At 44.2% G+C, this 26583-nt stretch overlaps 2 protein-coding genes across 5 annotated transcripts in view; one reads left to right on the forward strand and one right to left on the reverse strand.

The window, feature by feature from the left end:
- LOC131188342 (scaffold attachment factor B1-like) overlaps positions 1 to 4007 on the reverse strand; it is a 37703-nt gene extending 33696 nt beyond the window's left edge. Inside the window, exon 1 of one of the 2 annotated variants that reach the window (XM_058163559.1) lies at positions 3527 to 4007. In XM_058163559.1, the coding sequence (XP_058019542.1) occupies positions 3527 to 3754 (228 nt within the window). In that variant the 5' untranslated portion in view covers positions 3755 to 4007. The remainder of the gene's footprint in view (positions 1 to 3526) is intronic. The other variant, XM_058163560.1, reaches the window with a different exon arrangement.
- Positions 4008 to 18567: 14560 nt separating this feature from the next.
- Positions 18568 to 26583, forward strand: part of LOC131188341 (scaffold attachment factor B1-like) — a 41868-nt gene continuing 33852 nt past the window's right edge. The window contains exons 1-2 of one of the 3 annotated variants that reach the window (XM_058163557.1): positions 18568 to 18989; positions 24733 to 24820. In XM_058163557.1, the coding sequence (XP_058019540.1) occupies positions 18798 to 18989; positions 24733 to 24820 (280 nt within the window). In that variant the 5' untranslated portion in view covers positions 18568 to 18797. The remainder of the gene's footprint in view (positions 18990 to 24732; positions 24821 to 26583) is intronic. The other 2 variants (XM_058163556.1, XM_058163558.1) reach the window with 2 other exon arrangements.

The following is a 26583-nucleotide window of genomic DNA, read 5'->3' on the forward strand; positions in this document are numbered from 1 at the left end:
GCCTCTGTTATTCTTCTCCCTGCTGACATTATCTAAATCTTCTCTTCCCCATAACCTACAGTACTTCAATCATTTCTGCCAGGTCACCTTTTCTTATTGTAATACTCCCACCTCTGCTTAAGATAAATGCTTTCCATTTGCCTTTTTGTCTTCCCCTAATTTTTCCCTCATATTGCCATGACTGCTTTACATACCATTTTAGAAAAGCAGTATATATTTTCCAAACAAGCAAATAACTTTATTGTAAAATCTAATACAGTAGTTCCCAACCTTTTATTCACCGCGGACTCCCTTTAAATACCTTGGACCCCCCCAAGGCGTAACTCAAGATTTAAATCATAACATTTCATCAAGGCTTCACTGTGATGACATCACAGCTACCTAGAGGTCCACGGTCCACAGGTCGAGAACCCCTGGACTAATAATTTCTCCCTTTCTATGTCTCAACTCACTCAATTTCCCCTACTCATTTCTCTTATTGTTCATCAAACCCTCATCCTTGCTTATTGTTGCTAGAATCTCATTATTCCTTTTTCTGGACTTCAATTCCAGCCATCATTTTCCACATAAATTATTTCTAGTCCTACCTTTCTTATTTGCCTCACTTAGCAGTCCCTCCTCCTCTGCAAAATGCTCTGGCTTTTCTTCTCCCTTTCTACTTCCAAAGTCACATTTTCCATTTATATCTTCACTGCCCCCTTCATCTCATAACCTTATTCTGCTGAATCTGACCAAACACCCAATAAGACAACAGCAATCACATTAATATTAATGGTTGCTGTTCCACAGGGATATATTAAAAGGAGGGATAAATAGCTACTGAAAGCAACAGGATCAGAATATATTTAAACTGCAGCAAAACAAACATCAAATACAGCATACATTTTTATTCATTCCATTCTCTTTCGAATCCATTCTTTAACTATTATTACTTATTGCTATTTCTAATTTCAATGGAGCCAGTTGAATCAATCACCATTCTTGGTTCCCAGTTTTTCCTATGGACCTTTTAGCCTAAGATTTAGAGATATCATACTCTGAAATTAGTATTCAATGACAGAATGCCTCTGATTCTGGAGGCTAGTGAACGGTAGTTTTTGAAACCTTCATATGAATAATAATATAGCCTTATAATGAATTCAGGAAGCAATGAATTCAGGAAGCCTATGCCTTAGCTTACTAGACTTTTAGTTGTTCCTGTTAGCCTCCATGAATTTCACCGTACCAGAATGCAAGTTCATCCACCGAAATTAAATGATGCAAAACTAAAGGCCCAAATTCACAGAAATTAAGACTATCACAGTGGAGAGCATAACCACTTCCAAATGCCAGTTACTGAAAATAGGAGCTAGAAAGTGCTAAACATTTGTATCCTACCAGTAGTCTTCCCAGAGGCTTTGCAAAAAACAAGATGCGAGATAACAAGAGCATTTTGCTTGATCCAGCTGATCTCTCCTTAGGGAGATTTATCATGATTACAAATTGGTCTCCATACATCATTAACTGCTAGGAACAAGAGAAGGCAATGTCCCAAAGGTCTTTTTCAAGAGACAACTGGACTTTCCAGTTTTTTTTCTTTGAAGACATTTCATTTAGCTTCTCAACCAAGAAGCTTCTTTAGCTCTGACTGGATGGTGGGGAATGGACTCAGGTGACTACTCGGGTAACCTCCAGGCAGCCTCAACAACTCTCTCAAAGAATGCAAATGGCCAGCTGTCTGCAATGAGTATAAATCCTTCCATTCCCCACCATCCAGTCAGAGCTGAAGAAGCTTTTTGGATGAGAAATGAAATGTCTTCAAAGAAAAAAATCCAACAGTTCAGTTGCCTCTTGAAAAAAAAAAGCACCTTTGGGACAACCATGACCTGGATGACTGAGAATCTCCACAGAGATTAAGACGAGGCTATGATGCACAAGGCTTTCCAACAGAATAAAGGGTGCTGAACCAAAAGGACTTGTGTTAGTTACATTCCCACTGAGCTCTCCCCACCTATCTTGACTTCCCTTCAAATCACTTCCCTCTTTTGATTTCAACACCCCCATCCAGATCCAGTGACTTTGGGTTAGATGCTAACCATCATTGGGGGGGGGGGGAGGCTGGGGGGGGGGATGCAGCCTTTGTCCTCCTGTGGATTCAATTCTCAATGTCCCTTAAACCTGGCTGACAGGTGGTGTAATCTGTGGTCTCTGGAAGACCAGCAAGTTAGGGCAAAGCTGCCTTGGATGCTGCCCTCCAGGGAGAATGAGCTCAGCCTCAGAAAAGTGGCTAATAATGGATGTTGTACCAAAGATACCCTTTGGGACAACCATGACCTGGATGACTGGTATCTCCATAGACAATGGGAGTTGTAGTCCACTCTGTGGAGGGCCACCAAGTGCTGTGAGGCTGCCTGAGTCCCCTTCCCTCCGGTGAGACGGGGCTTCGGTTCCCATTCTCCTTCCAACTGGTACATGGGAACTGTAATCTGTCATGTCTGGAAGGCTGCTTTAAATCCTTCTCTAGTGCTTGCCTCAATTTCTACCCCCCCCCACCACCATTCAAGGCTGGCTGATGGGAGTTGTATTCTATGGAAAGCTGCCTTAAATCCTGCCCTCGGGAGACACAGCACTTCAATCCCCATCATCCCCAAGGCCGGCTGATGTGAGTTGTAATCCCTGGAAGGCTGCTTTAAATTCTGCTGCCCAGAGGCAACACTTCAAACCCCCACCCCTCATCATCCCCAAGGCTGGCTGATGGGACCTGTAATCTGTGGGATGCTGCCTTAAATCCTTCCTCCCTCCAGTCAGCATTTCAACCCCCATCATCCACCAGGCTGGCTGATGGGAGTTGTAATCCCTGGAAGGCTGCCTCCACAGAGACAGCACTTCAACCCCCATCATCCCCAAGGCCTTAATGGGATTTGTAATTCCTGGAAGGCTGCCTCCACAGAGACAGCACTTCAATCCCCATCATCCACCAGGCTAGCTGATGGGAGTTGTAATCCCTGGAAGGCTGCCTCCACAGCACTTCAACCCCCATCATCCCCAAGGCTGGCTGATGGGAGTTGTAATTCCTGGAAGGCTGCCTTAAATCCGTCCTCCCTCCAGTCAGCATTTCAATCCCCATCATCCACCAGGCTGGCTGATGGGAGTTGTAATCCCTGGAAGGCTGCCTCCACAGAGACAGCACTTCAACCCCCATCATCCTCAAGGCTGGCTGATGGGAACTGTAATTCCGGGAAGGCTGCCTCCACAGCACTTCAACTCCCATCATCCCCAAGGCTGGCTGATGGGAGTTGTAATCCCTGGAAGGCTGCCTCCACAGCACTTCAACCCCCATCATCCCCAAGGCTGGCTGATGGGAACTGTAATTCCTGGAAGGCTGCCTCCACAGCACTTCAACTCCCATCGTCTCCAAGGCTGGTTGATGGGAGTTGTGATCCCCGGAAGGCTGCCTCCAGCGAACCCCCACTTTACGACGCTGCCGGGATGGGCCTTGTAGTCCTCGGCCCCGAGCTTCCCCCGCTCCTTGCCCCACCGCGCTCACGCTTTGCAGCCGCTCGAGGAGAACGCTCTTGTTGCCGCTCGTGTCCAGGTTGCGGCGCTTCAGCTCGGCCCGGAGGTCGATGACCCGCAGGTCGCTCAGGCGCCGCCGAGGGGTCGAGGACGCGACGGGGGCCGTCCCGGAGCCGCCCGCTGAAGGAGCCGCTGCTGCTGTTGCCGCCGCCTCGTCTTCGCCAACGGGCCCGGCCGGCCCTTGCGCTTCCTCCGCCATCCGCGAGAGCTTCCAGGCGCCGCTTTTCCTCACATGAAGCGACCGAAACAAGTCGCGGGGCAAAAATCACGGCGTCGGAGCAAAAAAAAAAAACACTATATGGCTTCCCTTGGTTTTTTTTTTTAATTTTATTTTCGTCGCCGCGGCCGTTCCCCCCCCCCCTCTACGGCCCGGTTCTTTCTCCCCCTCAGACAAAATGGCGGGAAGGCCTAACACCGAGAGACAAGCACGGCCTCGGGAGGGGGCGCTCAAGCTGCGCCTGCGCGGAAGGAAGGGAGGGGGGGGAAAGAGATGACTGAAGAGGAAGAGGAACAACCTGCGCAAGCGCGGCAGGCCGAAACTCGCTGGGCTCGCGGAGTCGCGGAGTGCGCGCGCACAGGAGGGAGGGAGCGCGCGGGAACTCGCTGCGCATGCGCGAGCGAGAACGAGCCGTCCCCCTTCCACCCCTTTAACTATAGAGCTAAACAAGTTAAGAGCAGAGCTTCCCCATCCTGGTTGGGGAATTCTGGGAGTTGAAGTCCACGTGCTTTTTATTTATTTATTTATTTATTTATTTTGTCACAACATCATACAAAAAGATTATATAGCATATAAACATATATATGAGTAAATATAAGGAGGTAAAAGCATATATATATATATATAGAAAGAAGAAAAGAAAAACAATAGGACAGGAACGGTAGGCACGTTTGTGCGCTTATGCACGCCCCTTATGGTCCTCTTAGGAATGGGGTGAGGTCAATAGTAGAAAGTTTTTGGTTAAAGCAGTGATTCCCAAACTGTGAGCCGCGGCTCCCCAGGGAGCCGCGCTATCGTCATGGGGGCGCCGCGGAATATCTGCGCCCGCTGGGTCCGGCGCTGATGCGCCATTTCTGGGGCGTCTGGTGCGCATGCGCAGTTGCAGGTCGGATTTCCAGGGGAGCCGCGGGCGCGTCTGGTGCGCATGCGCAGTTGCAGGTCGGATTTCCGGGGGAGCCGCGGGCGAAAAAGATTGGGAACCTCTGGGTTAAAGCTTTTAGGATTATGGGAAGAGACCACAGAGTCAGGTAAAGTGTTCCAAGCACTGATGATTCTGTTACAGAAGTCATATTTTCTGCAATCTAGATTAAAGCGGTTAACATTAAGTTTAAATCTGTTCGTTGCTCTTGTATTATTGCAGTTAAAGCTGAAGTAGTCTTTGACAGGAAGGACATTACAATAGATGATTCTGTGAGTTAAACTTAGGTCTTGTCGTAGGCGACGGAGTTCCAAGTTTTCTAAGCCTAGGATTTCAAGTCTAGTGGGATAAGGTATTTTATCGTTTTCAGAGGAGTGGAGAACTCTTCTTGTAAAATATTTCTGGACACGTTCAATTGTATTGATGTCAGAGATGTGGTGAGGGTTCCAAACAGGCGAGCTGTATTCTAGAATTGGTCTAGCAAATGTTTTATATGCTCTGGTTAGTAGTGTGGTGTTTTTGGAAAAGAAGCTACACAAGATTAGGTTTACAACTCTTAGAGCTTTTTTTGCTATGTAGTTGCAGTGGGCTTTGGTACTTAGATCATTTGACATGAAAACTCCAAGGTCTTTAACGGGATGGGGGTCGTCTGTAAGGTAATGTCCATCTAGTATGTACTTAGTTTTTGGGTTCTTTTTTCCTATATGTAAGACTGAGCATTTGCTGGTTGAAATTTGGAGCTGCCAATTTTTAGACCAAGCAGTTAGATGGTCAAGGTCGTTTTGAATGATAGAAGTGTTGTCTGTGATGTTAAATAGTTTGACATCGTCACAATTACTTGCGATATGGTCACAAAGATCATTAATGTATAGTATAAAGAGTGTTGGTCCAAGGACGCTGCCTTGAGGAACGCCACTCCTGACAGGAACAGGATTTGATAAAGCATTGCCAATTTTGACCACTTGTCTGTTAGACAGAAAAGCAGATATCCATTTGTGGAGGGGTCCTGAGATGCCATAGGATGTTAGTTTTAGGAGAAGTTTATCGTGTACTACTGAGTCAAAAGCTTTGCAGAAGTCTATGTAGATTGCATCTATTGATTTGCCTTGATCTAGATTTGAAGTCCATATGACTTTTTAAAGCGGCCAAGTTTCTGAAACGCTGAATTTATTTATTTATTTATTTGTTTGTTTGTTTGTTTGTTTCAATTTCTATACCGCCCTTCTCCCAAAGGACTCAGAGAAGCATAGGACTGCTGAATTGCGAAAATCAGAATAGTATTTGTTTAAGGGGAGTATTTCATCCATCTTATTTGCAAGTGAGCGTATATTTGTTAGGAAAATTGAAGGCAGAGGAGTTTTAATGCGAGTTCTTAGCCTGATTAAGATCCCAGATCGCTTACCCCTCTTCCTTCGTTTCCGTCGTTTGGTTTTTTTAGTAATCCATGGCTCCGTGGGAATTGCCCCCTCCTGTGTTAGAATCTCCTCTGTGTTTGTAAAGACAGGCGGGGGTGAGATTAAAGAAAGCTGCTCCTTAAAGAAATGTTCCTTAATTTTTAGCAGATGGTCTCGTGAGTAGGAAATCTGTAGTGAGTCACAGAGAAGAATTAGAAATAAAGAAACAATTAGAGAGCATTTCACCGAGGCAGCTTTCGTCGGCGCCATCTTGGATGATCATCAGGACTCAGGGCGGTTTACAGACAGCCAAAGTAAAAACCATTAGTACAATTTTTAAAACCAGTTTAAAAGGAAAATTTAGAGTTGGTTGAAGACTTAAAACCAATAAAACCCATTATTATTAAAACCCCATTAGGCCAGTCCTGCACGATGAAACAGAATTCAAGGGACTGACCCTCCACGTGTCTTGCGGTGGGGATTTTTCATTTAGTGACCGCTCGAAGTTACAACGGCACTGAAAAAAAGGGACTTACACCTGTTTTTCACACATCCCTATGGACATGCGATTTACATTTGGATGCTTGGTGACTGGTTCATATTTATGATGGTTGTAGTTCTCGGGGGTCATGTGGTCCCCCTATTATATTTATGCTTATATATCGTATAGTTATTTCATGCTTATGCTTATATATACTGTTGTGACAAAATAAAATAAATAAATAAATAAATAAACTTTCTGATGCGGAAAGTCTTTGGGGACCACAGATTTACTTAACTACAGTCAGACAGGTTGCAAAATGAGGCAAAGCTCCCTTAACTGTCTCACCTCCCAGTTGAAATTCTAAGCTCAGTTATGGTCATAAATTGAGGACCACCTGAACTTCGGAGTGCTAGGATTTCGAATCCTCTAAGGACTTTTCTTTGGCCACCTAATGAGAAAGAAGGGCTCCCTGGAGAAGAGCCTAATGCTGGGAAAGATTGAGGGCAAAAGAAGAAGAAAGGGACGGCAGAGAACGAGGTGGCTGGATGGAGTCACTGAAGCAGTCGTGAGCTTAAATGGACTCCAGAGGATGGTAGAGGACAGGAAGGCCTGGAGGAATGTTATCCATGGGGTCGCGATGGGTCGGACACGACTTCGCAACTAACAACAACAAAGGACTTTTCTGTTTTATTTGTTTAATTGTCTATGGAGATTCTCAGTCATCCAGGTCACGGTTGTCATAAAAAGGTGCTTTGTTTCAAGCGGCAATTGGACTTTCTGGTTTTTCTTTGAAGACGTTTCACTTCGCATCCAAGAAGCTTCTTCAGCTCTGATTGGCTGGTGGGGAATGGAAAGATTTATACTCATTGCAGACAGATGGCTATTTGCATTTTTTTTTAAATTTACATTTATATCCCGCCCTTCTCCGAAGACTCAGGGCTGCTTACAGTGTATAAGGCAATAGTCTCATTCTATTTGTATATTTACAAAGTCAACTTATTGCCCCCCCAACAATCTGGGTCCTCATTTTACCTACCTTATAAAGGATGGAAGGCTGAGTCAACCTTGGGCCGGGCTTGAACCTGCAGTAATTGCAGGCTGCTGTGTTCTAATAACAGGCTTCTAACAGCCTGAGCTATCCCGGCATTCTTTTAGAGGCCACCTGGAGGTTTATCTATATCATCAGGGTCACCTGAGTGGTTTATTTTATTTGTTATTTATTTATTTATTCATGTATGAATACATAAATGAATTGACTATTAATATTAATTAATTAATTAGTATTTATGTATTTATGTATTAGTATATATAAGCATACATTTATATATTAGTATAAATGTATTTATGTATTGTTGGAAGAAATATCCATCTGGGTTCAGTTCCAAGTGGGGAAAAAGACACTGGAAACATGGAGGCTGCTTGGAAAGATGGTTTAATGGTGGTCAGGATCACACGGCTTGAGTTCCTGAACAGAAAAGGGCTGAGAGGCTGAGTGTGCCCTGGCTTTATGCTTTCTCTGAGCTTTGAACTTCCTGGGGCACAGGAAGAGTATTCTGATTGGTTATCAGTCTCCCAGGGGGTGGGGTGGGGGTCTTAGCTAGCCTTGCTGGCTGATGTAATAGAGCACTGCACACAACTAGACACAAGAAGGCCATCACTCTGCTAAACAAATAATTCCCTCAACACTGTCAAACTATTTACTAAATCTGCACTACTATTAATCTTCTCATCGTTCCCATCACCCATCTCCTTCCACTTATGACTGTATGACTGTAACTTTGTTGCTGGCAATCCTTATGATTTATATTGATATATTGACCATCAATTGTGTTGTAAATATTGTACCTTGATGAACGTATCTTTTCTTTTATGTACACTGAGAGCATATGCACCAAGACAAATTCCTTGTGTGCCCAATCACACTTGGCCAATAAAAAAATTCTATTCTATTCTAATCTTCCCAGGTGCCATGTGGTGAGTTTCTGTTCCTAGGTGGGTCCTATTGCGTTTCAGATGATTGTCCCATTGACAAAGGTGGGTAGAGGCAGGAAGCTGCAGGGAGAGCTGCTTTGTCCTTAAAACATGTTTCTCCATTTCTCATCCAGGGAAATATAATATTCTGCCCTTTTTAATATTTCCTAAGATATTTCATTCTTCTAGGAGGCGAGGTGGGTGCTAACTTCCTACAGTTCATTTGCTGTCGCAAGCTGACTGGGCAGTTTACAATGTTTTTAAAAAATGAAGTAATACAACAACATACATATAACAAGAGTAAGAAAGACTAAGTTTGGGGATTTATTTGTGGTGGGACCCCCACTCAGGATATTTGGGTTTGTAGCCCCCCCCCATCAAAATGATTTTTTGCTAGATGTTATGTTCCACTTAAAATAGCAGTCCCCAACCTTTGTGTCTTGGCAGCTCGGGGAGGGGGGGTGGAACCGGGGACGGGACTGGGCTGCCTGAGTGGTGGGCTGGTGTGCATGCAGCTCAAGTTTATTTGTTTATTTGCTAAACAAATAATTCCATCAACACTGTCAAACTATTTACTAAATCTGCACTACTATTAATCGTTTCATAGTTCCCATCACCAATCTCTTTCCACTTATGACTGTATGACTGTAACTTGTTGCTGGCAATCCTTATGATTTATATTGATATATAAATTACATCAATTGTGTTGTAAATGTTGTACCTTGATGAACGTATCTTTTCTTTTATGTACACTGAGAGCATATGCACCAAGACAAATTCCTTGTGTGTCCAATCACACTTGGCCAATAAAATTCTATTCTATTTTATTCTATTTATTTATTTATTTATTGAATTTATATTGCCGCCTATTCGCCCATGGCAACTCCAAGTGGCTAAACAAGTTACATAACAAAGCAACGAGCACCAACATGCATGCAAGTTGCATAATTTGCGTATACACAGGTGCCGGCCCAAGTCGAGCTGCACACCCACCCACGCACCCACACACACGTGCGTATTGGCAAAACACTTGCATAACCTGGTTGCAAATAGGCAACTCACTCTCATTCTCACTTTATCTCTGTCTGTCTGTCTATCATCTGCCATGGTGGCGCAGTGCTTAGAATGCCCACGGTCAGGAATTTGATCCTTCTGCAGTCGGTAAAATGAGGACCCAGATTGATGGGGGTGAGAGGCTGACTCTGTAAACCACTTAGAGAGCGATAAAGCCCTGTGAAGCGGTATATAAAGTCTAGGTGCTATTGCTAATATATTATTATGATTAATATTAATATGAGTCAATATGAAATGCTTGCATCTACCTCTGTTCGTCTTTTGGCTGTATTGCTTAAATTATTAAAAGGGACTAATTGCTTTAAATTTTAATATTATTAGTTTCAGAGGAATTATTGAGTCTGTCATCTGCACCTCTATAACTGCAACCCAACAAGACAGACACAGACTTCAGAGGATAATTGGAACTGCAGAAAAAACAATGGCTACCAACCTGCCTTCCATTGAGGACCTGTATACTGCACGAATCAAGAAGAGGGCCGTGAAAATATTTACAGATCCCTCGCATCCTGGACATAAACTGTTTCAACTCCTACCCTCAAAACGACGCTATAGAGCACTGCACACCAGAACAACTAGACACAAGAACAGTTTTTTCCCGAAGGCCATCACTCTGCTAAACAAATAATTCCCTCAACACTGTCAGACTATTTACTGAATTTGCACTACTATTAATCTTCTCATCGTTCCCATCACCAATCTCTTTCCATTTATGACTGTATGACTATAACTTTGTTGCTGGCAATCCTTATGATTTATATTGATATATTGACCATCATTTGTGTTGTAAATGTTGAACGTATCTTTTCTTTTATGTACACTGAGAGCATATGCACCAAGACAAATTCCTTGTACGTCCAATCACACTTGGCCAATAAAAAATTCTATTCTATTCTATTCTATTCTATTCTATTCTATTCTATTCTATTCTATTCTATTCTATTCTATTCTATTCTATTCTATTCTATTCTATTCTATTCTATTCCCTCCTGCAAGCTCCAATACTTCTCCAGTTTCTCCTATTCCTTCTTCCTGAGGTTGCTGTCACTTGGCATGGCTGCATCTGGCACTAGTGATGGTGATGTAGTGGATATCTATATACCTGCCTGCTTGCTTATTAAAGGTTATTAAAGTTAAACTTTCGCGCAATTTCTCATGTCTAGCTGCTTTGAAGTGGTTCTGATCAGAAATCAGATTCTTGCTTTGTTGCTTCAAAGAAATTAGAAACATTAATCCAAGCTTCCTTGTTACTGAAAACAGTTACAGGTAGTCCTCGACTTATGAACCGCAATGGAGCCAACATTTCCATTGCTGAACAAGTCAGTTAAGTGAATTTTGCCCCATTTTATGACCTTTCTGCCACAGTTATGTGAATCACTACAGTTGTTAAATTAGTAACACGGTTGTTGAGTAAATCTGGCTTCCCCATTGACTTTGCTTGTCAAAACGGGATCCCACTGGCCTGGGACACTGCAACCGTCGTAAATACATGCCAGTTGCCAAGTGTCCAAATTTTGATCATGTGACTACAGGGATACTATTTATTTTATTTATTTATTTATTTATTTATTTATTTATTTATTTATTTATTTATTTATTTTGTCACAACAATATATGTAGGAATCATACAAAAGATTATATAGTATATAAACATATATGGGTAAATATAAGGGGTATAAGCATATATATAGAAAGAAGAAAAGAAAAACAATAGGACAGGAACGGTAGGCACGTAGGAACAGTAAGCACTGATGATTCTGTTACAGAAGTCATTTTCTGCAATCTAGATTAAAGCGGTTGACATTAAGTTTAAATCTATTAGTTGCTCTAGTATTATTGCAATTAAAGCTGAAGTAGTCTTTAACCGGAAGGACATTACAATAGATGATTCTGTGAGTTAAACTTAGGTCTTGTCGAAGGCGACGGAGTTCCAAGTTTTCTAAGCCTAGGATTTCAAGTCTGGTGGGATAGGGTATTCTATTGTTTTCAGAGGAATGGAGAACTCTTCTTGTAAAATATTTCTGGACACGTTCAATTGTATTGATGTCAGAGATGTGGTGAGGGTTCCAAACAGGTGAGCTGTATTCTAGAATTGGTCTAGCAAATGTTTTATATGCTCTGGTTAATAGTGTGGTGTTTTTGGAAAAGAAACTACGCAAGATTAGGTTTACAACTCTTAGAGCTTTTTTTGCTATGTAATTGCAGTGGGCTTTGGAACTTAGATCATTTGACATGAAAACTCCAAGGTCTTTAATGGGATGGGGGTCATCTGTAAGGTAATGTCCATCTAGTATGTACTTAGTTTTTTGGTTCTTTTTTCCTATATGTAAAACTGAGCATTTGCTGGTTGAAATTTGGAGCTGCCAATTTTTAGACCAAGCGGTTAGATGATCAAGGTCGTTTTGAATTATAGAAGTATTGTCTGTGATGTTAAATAGTTTGACATCGTCAGCAAAGAGAACACAATTACTTGAGATATGGTCACAAAGATCATTAATGTATAGTATAAAGAGTGTTGGTCCAAGAACGCTGCCTTGAGGAACGCCACTCTTGACAGGAACAGGATTTGATAGAGCATTGCCAATTTTGACCATTTGTTGTCTGTTAGACAGGAAAGCAGATATCCATTTGTGGAGGGGTCCTGAGATGCCATAGGTCTCCAACCTTGGCAACTTTAAGCCTGGAGGACTTCAACTCCCAGAATCCCCCAGCCAGCAAAGCTTACGGGTTACTTACGGGACCGCCTATTGCCACCGTTTGCCTCCCACCGACCTGTGCGCTCTCACAGAGAGGGACTCCTCAGGGTACCGTCAGCCAAGCAATGTCGGCTGGCGGCCCCCAGGGGAAGGGCCTTCTCTGTGGGGGCTCCCGCCCTCTGGAACAAACTTCCCCCAGGACTTCGTCAACTTCCCGACCTTCGGACCTATCGCCGCGAGCTGAAGACGTATTTATTTATTCGCGCAGGACTGGCATAGAATTTTTAGAAGTTTTTATTATTCGGTTTTAAATTTTAAAGTGGGTTTTATTGTTTTAAATGCATTTTAATTTGGGGCCATATTTAATAAGTTTTTTAATTATTGATTTTATTCTGTATTTATTCATTGTTGTTTTATTTGGCTGTGAACCGCCCTGAGTCCTTCGGGAGAAAGGCGGTATAAAAATTTAATAAATAAAATAAATAAAATAAATCAATAAATAAAGTTGCCAAGGTTGGAGACCCCTGCTATAATGGCCGTGTGAAAAACGGTCATAAGTCACCATTGTAGCTTTGAACAGTCACTAAATGAATGTTGTAAATCAAGGACTACCTTCATTCAGACAGACCCCCTTCTCCTGTCCCCATCAGTTTTAATTGTAGAAAAAAAAAGTCTTAAATGGCAACATATTCATGTGGAGAAAAGCAAGATTTTACACCTGGGCAGGAAAAACTATAGGTACAAGTATAGATTAGGTGAAACCTGGCTCAAAAACACTAACTGTGAGAGGGACTGTTGGAAGAAATGTCCATCTGGGTTCAGTTCCAAGTGGGGAAAAAAGACACTGGATTCATGGAAGTTGCTTGGAAAGAAGATTTATTGATGAACAGGATCACATGGCTTGAGTTCCTGAGCAGAAAAGAATAGAATAGAATAGAATTTTTTATTGGCCAAGTGTGATTGGACACACAAGGAATTTGTCTTGGTGCATATGCTCTCAAAGGGAAGAGATGCTGAGAGTGCTTGGGTTTTATACCCTCTGTGGGGCTTTGAATTTGAGCTTGTCTTCTGATTGGTTGTCAGACTCCCGTGGGGTCATGCAGGGGTAACTTTGTAAGCTGCCTGTGTCCCAGGCTTGGTTGAGCCTTGCTGGGTGATGATGCAATGAAGGGGCTTTGGGCAATTCCTATTATTCGGCTGATGTTATGCAATGCACGGTCCGTGGCCAATAAGGCCCCCCTAATTTATGATCTTATCCAGGGGGGTGCCGCGGACCTTATGGGCGTTACGGAGACCTGGTTGGGCGCAGAAGGGGGCGTGCCCCTTGTCCAAATGTGCCCGCCAGGTTTCCAAGCATTCCATCAGCCGAGGGCCCAGGGTAGGGGTGGAGGGGTGGCGGTTGTGATTAGAGAGAGTCTGGAGCCGAGGGAGACCACTGTGCCTCAGATTGCCGGGTGTGAATCCCTCTTTGTGAGGTGGGGTCATAGATGTCAGATGGGCTTGTTTGTCACGTACCTGGCTCCTTGCGACGTGGCAGCAGCCCTGCCCGAGCTCCTGGAGGTGCTTGCTGGAGTAGTGGTGGAGACCCCCAGACTTATTGTCATGGGGGACTTTAACTTGCCATCGACCGGCCTGTCATCTTCAGCTGCTCGGGAGTTCACGGCTTCCATGACGGCCTTGGACCTAACTCAAGTAGTTGATGGCCCTACCCACAGTGGGGGTGGCACCCTGGATTTGATTTTCATCTCTGGTCAGTGGTTGAAGGATCTGGACTTGAGGGATTTAGTCATTGAGCCTTTGTCATGGTCAGATCACTTCCTCCTTCGCCTAGACTTTCTGACCGCCATTCAACACCGCAGGGAGACGGAACCAATACGTTGGTTCCGTCCCAGGTGCCTGATGGACCCGGAGAGGTTCCAGACGGAGCTTGGGCCGTTTCCTGAGGGTCTGGCTCACGGCTCGGCCGAGGAACTTGTCGCGGCTTGGGAACGAGCCGCGGCGGGGACCTTGGATCGTGTCGTGCCTTTGCGGCCTCTGATCCGGCGTAGGTCTCAACCAGCTCCCTGGTATTCAGAGGAGCTGAGGGAGATGAAACGCCGGAGAAGACGCCTAGAGAGTTCCTGGAGGTCTAGTCGTTCGGAGGCTGATCGGACACTAGTTAGGTCCTATACTAGGTCCTACCTAGTGGCAATGGGGGAAGCGAGACGTTGCTACGTCTCCTCCCTCATTGCGTCGGCAGATAACCGCCCAGCCGCCCTGTTTCGGGTGACTCGTTCCCTCCTTCACCAGGGGGAGCGGGATGACCCGTTGCAGGGACGTGCTGAGGAGTTTAACGGTTATCTATACGATAAAATCGTTCAGCTTCGGGACGGTTTGGACCAAAATTGCGGTGACTCAGGTGAGACGTCTGAGGGTGGTCTTGGTGACATTGTTTGGGATGAGTTTGACCCTGTGGCTCCCGAGGACATGGACAGGTTGTTGGGTAGGTTGAATGCCACCACGTGTTTACTGGACCCGTGCCCCTCCTGGCTGGTGCTGGCCACTCAGGAGGTGACAGGAGGCTGGCTCCAGGCGATTACGAGTGCTTCTTTGGTGGAGGGTGTCCTTCCGGCCGCCTTGAAAGAGGCGGTTGTGAGGCCCCTCCTCAAGAAGCCTTCCCTGGACCTGGCTGTTTTAGGTAATTATCGTCCGGTCTCCAACCTTCGCTTCGCGGCGAAGGTTGTAGAGAGTATGGTGGCATATCAGTTTCCCTTACACCTGGATGAAACTGTCTATCTAGACCCGTTCCAGTCCGGTTTCCGGCCCGGTTACAGCACGGAGACGGCTTTGGTCGCGTTGGTGGATGATCTCTGGAGGGCCAGGGATAGGGGTTGTTCCTCTGCCCTGGTCCTATTAGACCTCTCAGTGGCTTTCGATACCATCGACCATGGTATCCTGCTGCGCCGGTTGGAGGGATTGGGAGTGGGAGGCACCGTTTATCGGTGGTTCTCCTCCTATCTCTCCGATCGGCCGCAGACGGTGTTGACAGGGGGGCAGAGGTCGGCTCCGAGGCGCCTCACTTGTGGGGTGCCGCAGGGGTCGATTCTCTCACCCCTTCTGTTCAACATCTATATGAAGCCGCTGGGTGAGATCATCAGTGGCTTCGGTGTGAGGTACCAGCTGTACGCGGATGACACCCAGCTGTACTTTTCCACACCGGGCCACCCCAACGAAGCTATCGAAGTGCTGTCCCGGTGTCTGGAAGCCGTACGGGTCTGGATGGGGAGAAACAGGCTCAAGCTCAATCCCTCCAAGACAGAGTGGCTGTGGATGCCGGCATCCCGGTACAGTCAGCTGAGTCCACGGCTGACTGTTGGAGGCGAGTCATTGGCCCCGATGGAGAGGGTGCGCAACTTGGGCGTCCTCCTGGATGAACGGCTGTCTCTGGAAGATCATTTGACGGCCGTCTCCAGGAGAGCGTTTTACCAGGTTCGCCTGGTGCGCCCCTTTCTAGACCGGGATGCCCTATGCACGGTCACTCACGCCCTCGTGACGTCTCGCCTGGATTATTGCAATGCTCTCTACATGGGGCTCCCCTTTAAGGGCATCCGGAGGCTGCAGTTAGTCCAGAATGCGGCTGCGGGTGATAGAGGAGCCCTCGTGGCTCCGTATGACACCTATCCTGCGCAGACTGCACTGGCTACCTGTGGCCTTCCGGGTGCGCTTCAAGGTCTTGGTAACCACCTTTAAAGCGCTCCATGGCATAGGGCCGGGTTATTTACGGGACCGCCTACTGCTACCGAATACCTCTCACCGACCCGTGCGCTCTCACAGAGAGGGACTCCTCAGGGTGCCGTCAGCGAGGCAGTGTCGTCTGGCGACGCCCAGGGGAAGGGCCTTCTCTGTGGGGGCTCCCACCCTCTGGAACGAACTACCCCCAGGACTTCGTCAACTTCCGGACCTCCGAACCTTCCGTCGCGAGCTTAAAACACACTTATTCATCTGCGCAGGACTGGATTAGATTTTAAATTTATTGGTTTTAAATGGGTTTTATTATTTATACTGTTTTTAAATATTTGGCCTTGTAAAATAAGTTTTTTAATTGTGATTTTAATCTGTATTTATATGTTTTTATTTGCCTGTGAACCGCCCTGAGTCCTTCGGGAGAAGGGCGGTATAAAAATTTAATAAAATAAATAAAAAATAAAATAAAATAATCTACCAGAAGAAAACACACACAAACCGCTATCTGCACGCACTCTCACACCACCACCCAGCACAGATCAACTCCGTAGCCAAGACACTCATCTCTAGAACAAAACACTTAGCTGACGAACAACACCTAAAAACCGAACTACACACTCTCACAAACGTACTAATATCCAATGGATTCCAGAAAAATAAGATTACCAAACTAATCCAAAAAGAACCCCCCACTAAAATCGAAGACAGAGAACAAGAAAACGGCACAGCCCTCCTCCCATATATAAAAGGCACCACAGACAGAATCAGCAAGATCCTCCACAAACATAACATCAAGACAGCATTCTGCACAAACCAAAAAATATCCACCATCCTAAGAAACCCCAAAGACAAAATTGAGTTAGAAAATCAAGGAGTATATGAAATCCCATGCACCGCCTGCCCCACCACATACATCGGACAAACCAACAGAAGAATAAGTGCACGCATTGAAGAACACAAGAACTCAGTCAAAAAAGAGGAACCAACTTCTTCCCTGGTCCAACACCTTAAAGCCACAGGACACGATATTGACTTTAAAAAGACCAGAACTATCGCCAAAACTGAACACTTTAACAACAGAATAATCAGAGAAGCCATCGAGATAGAAAAACGCCCACACAGCATGAACAAATGAGATGATACCTCCCGCCTACCAGCCATTTGGAAACCCGCCCTTATTGACAAACGAGTCCCTAACACGAGGAATGACACCAGACCCACACTCACATGGTCCACACAGGATTTCACCACCACACATCCACCCAGAAAGCAGACCCAAACCCACACTGATCAGGAAGTACGACCAAGGACCAGAAGCCAGACCGCAGCTGCAACATTAGCCATTTCAAACCCCTCCAATCCATACATACAGCAGACAGACACCCACTATGAAGATGTAGCACGACCACAAACACGAAGCCAAACAACAGCAATGCAGCTCACCAGCTCAAATCCCCCTGCAACTCAGACTAATCTGAGCACAACCAAGCCCCCACCCAAACAGGACACCCCCCCAGCCAATCCGAGCACACAAAAAACCCCATCCAATCAGAGCACAGCCAAGCTCCCACCCAATCAGTTCAAACCCCAACTAGCAGTTAAAAAGGAAGAAACAGCTGCAATCACACATTGCTCCCAGAAGCATGAAGCTGAAGAAAAAAGAATAACAATAGGACAGGAACGGTAGGCACGTTTGTACTCTTATTCACGCCCCTTTTGGTCCTCTTAGGAATGGGGTGAGGTCAATAGTAGAAAGTTTTTGGTTAAAGCTTTTAGGATTATGGGAAGAGACCAGAGTCAGGTAAAGTGTTCCAAGCACTGATGATTCTGTTACAGAAGTCATATTTTCTGCAATCTAGATTAAAGCGGTTAACATTAAGTTTAAATCTATTGGTTGCTCTTGTATTATTGCAATTAAAGCTAAAGTAGTCTTTGACAGGAAGGAGATTACAGTAGATGATTCTATGAGTTAAACTTAGGTCTTGTCGAAGGCAACTTGTTTGTATAATAATCTTATATAACTTGGTTGTATAAGAATGAAAATCAGTTATTAATACGGCTTGATAAAGCCTTAGTAAGGTCCGCACCTGGAACAGGGCATCCAGTTTTGGTCCCATTACAAAAAAGATGTTGAGAGTTGGGAAAAAGTGCAAAAACTATGCTTTAACTATGATTTAAGGGGCCCCGGAGACTAAATCATATGAAGAACGGTTGCAGGATTTTGAGTTTGGCTAGTTTAGAGAAAAGAAGGCGATTGGCACATTTTTAAAATTCTATTTTTATTCAGCACCATTCCCTATTCAGGCAAGGGCACGGGAAGAAGGGGGAAAAAAATAAAACGCCCGCCCGCGCACATAGCTGCGTTCTTAGCTTTCTATATTTAGCCGCATCCAAAGCGGGCCAAGCTACGCTCAAGGCGCATGCGCTCCCAGTGCTCTCTTTCGTTTTTCCGCTTTCTTCGGCCGTTCCCGCGCGCGCACGCGCGCGCACCCCCACCCGTCTCTTTTCCCCCCTAATTAGGGCCGTGTTGAAGCAGAACGCACATGCGCAGTGATCCTTCACCGGGCCAGTTTTGCGCGTGCGCAGAAAGAGAACGCTCGTCCGCCATTTTATGCGTGCCGGGAGTGCTCGCGCGCCCCTCATAGACGTTACCGTTTTCAGAAATTTTGTTTTTTTTTAAAAAAAATTTTGGGGGGAAGGGGGCCTTAATTCGGTATTTTTTTTTTTGAGAGCCAACATTTTGCGCGAGAAGCCGTCTTCCCTTATGGCGGCGGAGAATCAGGCCGGGCTCGCCGCAGAAGCGACGGTTTCCCTCAGCGGTGGCGACTCGGAAAGCGCCGGGATGACCAAGCGGCGGCTGAGCGACCTGAGGGTGATCGACCTGCGGGCCGAACTGAAGCAGCGCAACCTGGACACCGGAGGCAACAAGAGCATCCTTCTCGAGAGGCTCCGGAAGGTAAGAAGAGCGCGGAGCCTTTTCGGGAAGGGCTGGCGGGGCTGAAGGGGTTAAATAGTTTGCGCATGCGCCACATCGCAACTTTCGCCTCCGGGATTTGGCGAAACGTAGACTCTCTAAAAACTGGAGAGTCGCCTTCGGAACCGGGCATTGAGGGACTCTTGCGAAATTCGTGGCTGCTGCTTGAATCCTCCTCAATTCCTGAGAATTGCCTGGTACTGTAACTATTTTCAGGGGAATTATGCCAACGATGTATTATTTATTGGTGGTGTAACTGAAATATTTATCTTTTAACAAATGGAATGGAAGCCCAGTTCAAGTTACGTTTTCAAAACGATTAATAACCCCAATAACAACACTATCTCAGGCTAAGGTTATTTCCCCCTTGTGCCTAATACATGCATCTTCATGTTATCTCCCAGCCAGTTTAAGATCCATTTTGGAATGGCTAGCCTTCAGCATTTGTGGGTGCTCCCATTACTGAATAGAATAGAACAGAACAGAACAGAACAGATTGGACACACAAGGAATTTGTCTTGGTGCATATGCTCTCAGTGTATATAAAAGAAAAGATACCTTCATCAAGGTGCAACATTTACAACACAAATGATGGTCAATATATCAATATAAATCATAAAGATTACCAGCAACAAGGTTACAGTCATACAGTCATAAGTGGAAAGAGATTGGTGATGGGAACGATGAGAAGATTAATAGTAGTGCAGATGTAGTCAATAGTTTGACAGTGTTGAGGGAATTATTGGTTTAGCAGAGTGATGGCGTTTGGGGAAAAAACTGTTCTTGTGTCTAGTTGTTCTGGTTTTTAAGATGCCATTTACGGGATCTGAGATGGTATACAGGGTCTCCTGCTTGAGCAGGGGGTTGGACTAGAAGACCTCCAAGGTCCCTTCCAACTCTATTATTCTGACCACTAAGGGAGCTACATAAGTCTCCCAATCTATTACGGTTTCAGGAGAAAGAAAGAATCAAATCCAGCTGGATCTCAGGGAGAGGCAGTCCATGTAATCTTCTTAACAAAGAGTACAGGACAGGAGGGCTTTGATGTTGCTGCCTTCTGTGTGTGTGGTTTTTTCTGGTTTTCCATTCTAATTGGCAGCTTTGGGCTTTCCTGGTGGTCTCCCATCCAAGCACTAAGAAGGTCGATCCTACTTAGGTTTTGGTGGGGAGACTCAACTAATGTCTGCTCCCTGCTTCAACTAAAGTGGCTGTACACACCTAACATTCTGTAACAAAAGTAAGGAAATCATATTTCCATATGGCATAGGACCGGGTTACTTACGGGACAGCCTGCTGCAACCGGCGACCTCCCATCAACCAGTGCGCTCCCATAGGGAGGGTCTCCTTAGGGTGCCGTCGGCCAGTCAATGGCGGCTGGCGACGCCCAGGGGGAGGGCCTTCTCTCTGGGGACACCAATCCTCTGGAACGAGCTACCACCAGGTATCCGCCAACTCCCTGATCTTCAGACCTTTCGACGCGAGCTGAAGACATTTCTGTTCCATCGTGCAGGACTGGCCTAATGGGATTTTAATAATGGGGTTTTATTGGTTTTAAGTCTTCAACCAACTTTAAATTTTCCTTTTAAACTGGTTTTAATTTTTGTACTAATTGTTTTTACTTTGGCTGTAAACCGTCCTGAGTCCTTTGGGAGAAGGGCGGTATAGAAATTTATACAATAAATAAATAAATAAATATTATGGCAGGAGTATTCAACCTTGGCAGCTGTAAGACTTGTGGACTTCAACTCCCAGAATTCCCCAGCCAACCGTAAGTCTTAAAAGTTGCCAAGGTTGGACACACCTATATTAATGGTTAGTGGGTGATATGACTGGCTGCTGGTTGAATTATAACAATTCTGTTTCTTGCATTTGGCTACATTATGTTTTGATTCTCCTCGACTACCTCTTTCAATTGCTGCAATTGCAGCAAAAAAAAAAAAAAAGTGACCCTTGAACAGTGGCCTGTTAGCTTTTCTAGTTTGTGGTAGCTGAAACCTAGTAGCAACTGTGGGAGATAAGCAGGGTAACATTTGAAATGTCACCTGGTGCTTACATTTTTCTTCCTATCCTTCTGATTTGAAGATTTGTCACTTGACAGATTCCGATAAATGAACAACAAAACCAGAATTGGTCCCTGTATTTGAAGTAGTAATCTTAAAAACATGGTAGGCCAGGGAAAAAATTCTCCCAAAATCAAATGAAATCCTTTTCAGGATTCTTTCCATTCTCTTGTTTCACATCTGAATATTGATATTGTAGATAAGAATCAGCAGGGGGGAAAAATGCCATAATATATCAGTCTTTAAAACAGGCATGTCCAACCAGCAGTGCATGGGTCGCATGAGGCAAGTAATGTGGCCCCACAAGATATTTATAAAAAATAGAAAAAAAATAAAGAAGTTTGTTATTTACATATATTAACTATATTATATATATTTATACGCATCCTAAGACAATTTCTCCTCACTCAGTGCGGTCCAAGCAAGATAAAAGGTTGGACACCCATTCTTTAAAATAGTGGTCCTCAACTCTTGGACTGTGAACTGGTCCTGGTCTGTGGCCTGTTGGGAATTGGGCTGCGTAAGAGGTGGGTGAATATGTGAAGCTTCATTTGCACTGACACGGGAGCTAGGATGTGCACATGAAACCATCATCACACCCACCCACCACTGCCAGTCCGAACCCAGAAAGGGTGGAAACTCAATGGAGGTTGTAAGTTGAGGACCACCTGTATATATTGAAGAGGTCTAAGGTATCTCTCATTAGGAAAAGGTTTATAGCTAAGAATATAGTTATTAGGAAAGAAAACAAAGATGATTAGGGGACTGGAGACTCAAACATATAAAGAACGGTTGCAGGAACTGGGTATGTCTAGTTTAATGAAAAGGAGGACTAGGGGAGACATGATAGCAGTCTTCCAATGTCTCAGGGGCTGCCACAAAGAAGAGGGAGTCAAACTATTCTCCAAAGTACCAGAGGGTAGAATAAGAAGCAATGGGTGGAAACTAATCAAGGAGAGAAGCAACCTAGAACTAAGGAGAAATTTCCTGACAGTGAGAACAATTAATCAGTGGGAACAACTTGCCTCCAGAAATTGTGAATGCTCCAACACTGGAAATTTTTAAGAAGATGTTGGATAACCATTTGTCTGAAGTGGTGTAGGGTTTCCTGCCTAAGCAGGGGGTTGGACTAGAAGGCCTCCAAGGTCCCTTCCAACTCTATTATTATTTTCTAATCAGAGAATTTAAAATGTCACCATCCTCATGTTTGTGTAGGGTTTGCATGTTGAATATTGTGTGTTTTTGGTTGCTGTGCTTGAAAAACTATATAATAACTGGAGAACATGTGACCAGACCAGCCAGAAAAATTGTGGGCTCAGATTGTTCCATCTATAATAAAAGATTTAGAATTCTTTAGCTTGGTTTGGATAGAAGGGAAATGATTGAAGTGCTTAAAATCATGCAAAAGATTGGGAAAAGATTTAACATAGACTCATTTGTATAATTTATGTATCTGTGGAGTTAATTATTGTGAATTAGGATGATAGCTACTCATAGAATATAGCTTGAAAAGAGGATTTGGATACATTTCTGGAAGAGGGGACAGTACTTCGACTTGTGACAACAATTGAGCCCAATATTTCTGTTGTTAAGTGAGACATTTGTTGTCAGTTTTGTCCCATTTTATGACCTTTCTTGCCACAGTTGATAAGTGAATCACTGCAATTGATAAATTGGTAACATACTTGTTGAGTAAATCTGGCTTCTGCACTGATTTTGGAAAATGTGATCACATGACCTTGGGAATGTCAGGGTTCCAGATAACAGACCCAACAAAATCAAAACTCTGAGGCCTAGGAGTTCCTCAAGTACAGATTTATTAGGCATGTCATATTGGCACATCTGGTGAAAACCCAACTCTAAAGGTCCTACCCAAATTAAAAGTCAAAGTTCTCCCAGGAGAAAGAATTTTATTTTGGCTACAAGTTCCCAGCTATCTATATTCCCCCCTCCTGTTCCCACAGCTCCAAGCAGCATAGCTGTGGCAGCCCCGAAAATGGTTCAGAAATGGCTTCAGGGTTGACAGGGACACAGCAACAGTCATAAGTATGAGCCAGATGCCAAGCATTTTGATCACATCCCAGGGATGCTGCAAAGGTCGTAACTGTGAAAAATGGTCATGAGTCCCTTTTCAGTGTCATCGTGACTTTGAGTGGTCACTAAATGAACTGTTCTTTATATCAGGGTATTTGTCTTCAAGGCTCAGTATTATCGGTGGGCTGAGAATGTGTCTCTATGCCAGTTGCACAGCATTGAAAGGGAAATAGGGAAATGTCTCCATCTGCTGCTTGTCTGCGGGCATCAGGCTCTCTAGCCTGAGGAAGCAGGATTGAGATGTGTGTTGGCCTGATGCAGCCGAACGGTTCTTGTCATGCTTGGTGCTAGAGCTGTAGGCTTATTTGCCTCCCTAGGCAGAAGGGAGAGCTGCCTCTAGGAAGCAAATAAACAGAAATACAGCTGACTCACATTAATGACGGTTATAGTCTCCCAGGGTCATGGGATCACTCTTGCGACCTTCCAACAAGCAAAGTCAATGGGGAAGCCAGATTTGCTTAGCAACCGTGTGACTCACTTAACAACTTCAGTGATTACTTTAAGAAAGGTGGCCAGAAAGGTCATTAAAGTGGGGCAAAATTCACTTAACAAATGTCTCACTTACCAACATAAATTTTGGCCTTAAATGTGGTCATAAGTTGAGGAATATTTGTAGCCATGTTGGGTTAGGCCAGAAGTCTATCTTAGTGCCAACTTCCTCTTTTGCAATCAACAACAGCTGTGCATGTCCCTCAGCCGATTGTGGAGGCAGAAAATGTCATGCAGGCTTTTCTCTGTGAACTTATAGAGACTACACTTTAGTGTGACTGCCTGTTTTCTTTCTGTTCATATGACATGAGATAAAATTCCCACAACACTTGTCTTATGCACTAGGTAAGGGGTATCAAACTCAAGGCCCAGGGCTGGATTTGGCCCATGGGATGCTTAGATTGGGCCCGTGGGGCTACCCTGCAAACAGCGAAGGACTGGCCTGCGGTGCCTCTGTGTGCGGACCTCCCGAGCTCCGTTTTTGCTGGCAGAGGGTTGCAGGAGGTCATCACAGCCGAAAATGGAGCTCTGGAGCCTGTTTTTGCTGGCAGTGCGTTCGGGCCGCCACAGGCGCCCCCGACATGAGTGACATTGAGCTGGCCACAACCACCCTGGCCCCCCCAAGATCAGACACATCCCTGATGTGGCCCTCAATCGACCTAGGGCCTAGGTTGTCAAACCACATAGTAAGGTTGTATTACTATTATCCTTCTCATCTTTCCTGTTACCTTTAGCATCTTATGACTGTCACTTTGTTCTTTGTATCTTAGTATTTATGCTGATTGCTTTTTTTTTTAGTATCCTATGATTATCACTGAGTATTATATCTTATGGTTTATGATGATTGTATTTTATGATTATGATAATGATTTATCTCTTGCTACTTGTATGTACACTTATGCACTGGAGAGAAATTCCTTGCGTGTCCAATCACACTTGGCCAATAAAGGGTTTTCTATTCTATTCTAAGTCAATGGCCATCATGAATGGAACACTGCTTACTACACTTTTTCCTCTATGGTATTTTCTGCCAAATTCAATATTGCTCTGTTTACCATGCTGACTTTGTCTCTTTCTAACAGGCTATTGAGGAAGAAGGAGGACACCCCGATGAGATTCCAGCGGTGTCCGAAATAATTCCCAAGAAAGTGCCAAAAAGAAGCAGTAAAGGTATGCAAGGAAATAGATAAAGGTTAATAAAGGTTAAATTGGTTAATAGACATCAAATTCCTGCTCTGCAAATGCCGAGAGATTTGTTTTAAGACCTGGGTACTCAGATAGCCTCGTAACATTTGCTCCGTTCAGAGAAGTAACGGAAGGATTGAAAACTTTCTGTAGTTCAGTGTTTCTCAGTCTTGACAACTTTCAGACATGCAGACTTTTATTCCCAAAATTTCCTGCCAAAAGGTTGAGACATAATGATACAAGTCATTGTAGTAACCAGAGTTGCAACAGTACTGGAAAAAGTGACTTACAACCAATACTTATGCTTACAGCTATCCCCATAATCAAAATAATGGCACTTGCCAATCGGCATGTATGTATGATAGTTTCAGTGTCCCGGAGTCAGTCATATGATCACTATTCACGATCTTCCTAGCCAGCTTTTGACAGGCAAAGTCAGTGGGGGAAGCCATATTTGCTTAAAAACTATGGCAAAAAGGTTGTAAAATGCTTGACAGTTGAACTTCCAGTCCAAATGTAAATTGACGACTATCTGTATAAAACTCCATGGCATAGATCCTGGTTACTTAAGGGGTAGATAGATAGACACAGAGAGTTAAATACTGGTAGCCCTCAACTTAGGACTCCAATTGAGCCCCAAATTAATGTTAAGTGAGAAATTTGTTAAGAGAGTTTTGCCCTATTTTATGATTTTTCTTGCCACATTTGTTAAATGAATCACGTTAAATTAATAAATTAATTTAAATTAATAACATGGTTGTTAATGGATCTGCTTTCTCCATGGACTTTGCTTGTCAGAAGGTCACAAAAGGTGATTGCATGACTCCTGGACACTGAACTATCATAAATGTTAGTTGTCAAGCATCATCACATGACCATGGGGATGCTACAACAGTTGTAAGTGTGAAAAATGGTCATGTCACTTTTTTCAGTGATGTTGTGTCAGGGTAATGATGAGTTAAAGCTGACCAGCCCTTTAAAACTGAGGATGAGTCAGTAGGGTTACTGCCCTTTAAGAAGCTGCATATATAAGGGAGGCCATTAGAGGGCGTCCCTCCCTCCCTCCCTCCCTCCCTCCCTCTCTCTCTCTCTCTCTCTCCCCCCTCATGTATCACTCTCCTCATTGCGTGTGTATGCATTGTAGTCCTCCGTGTAGAGTTGAAGAAGACTGATTGATTGCCTGGCTTTGCTTAGCACATGTATGTATATATATATATATATATATATATATATATATATATATATATATATATATATATATATATATATGTCTTGTATATAAACCACTGTTTGAAAGACCTCTGTGTACTGCACTTTTGTATAAACCACTGTTTGAAAGACCTCTGTGTACTGCACTTTGCTCCTGGGTTATTTCAAAATAGTAGTCACACCGTAAACACTTTGACATGTTGTAACTTTGAACGGTAACTAAATGAACTGTTGTAAGTTGAAGTAGATAGATATAGAAATAGATGATAGCTAGCTAGCTAGCTAGATATGGGAATGGTGTGGAGGCATAGAGGTGGAGCTCTCACCTCACAATCAGGAGGATGTGAATTTGATCCTAGGTAGAGGCAGCTATTTCTCTTGGCATAGGAAGGGCATCCGGCCAGTAAACACTCAGCTCCATTCTGTTGCCCAGACTCCACCCTGCAAGGGATTATGGGATCATTAAAAAGAGATGATGATAGATATGGAGATAGATAGATAGATAGATAGATAGATAGATAGATAGATAGATAGATATA

The sequence above is a fragment of the Ahaetulla prasina genome, chromosome 1 (assembly GCF_028640845.1).
Source record: "Ahaetulla prasina isolate Xishuangbanna chromosome 1, ASM2864084v1, whole genome shotgun sequence".
Classification (NCBI taxonomy): domain Eukaryota; kingdom Metazoa; phylum Chordata; class Lepidosauria; order Squamata; family Colubridae; genus Ahaetulla; species Ahaetulla prasina.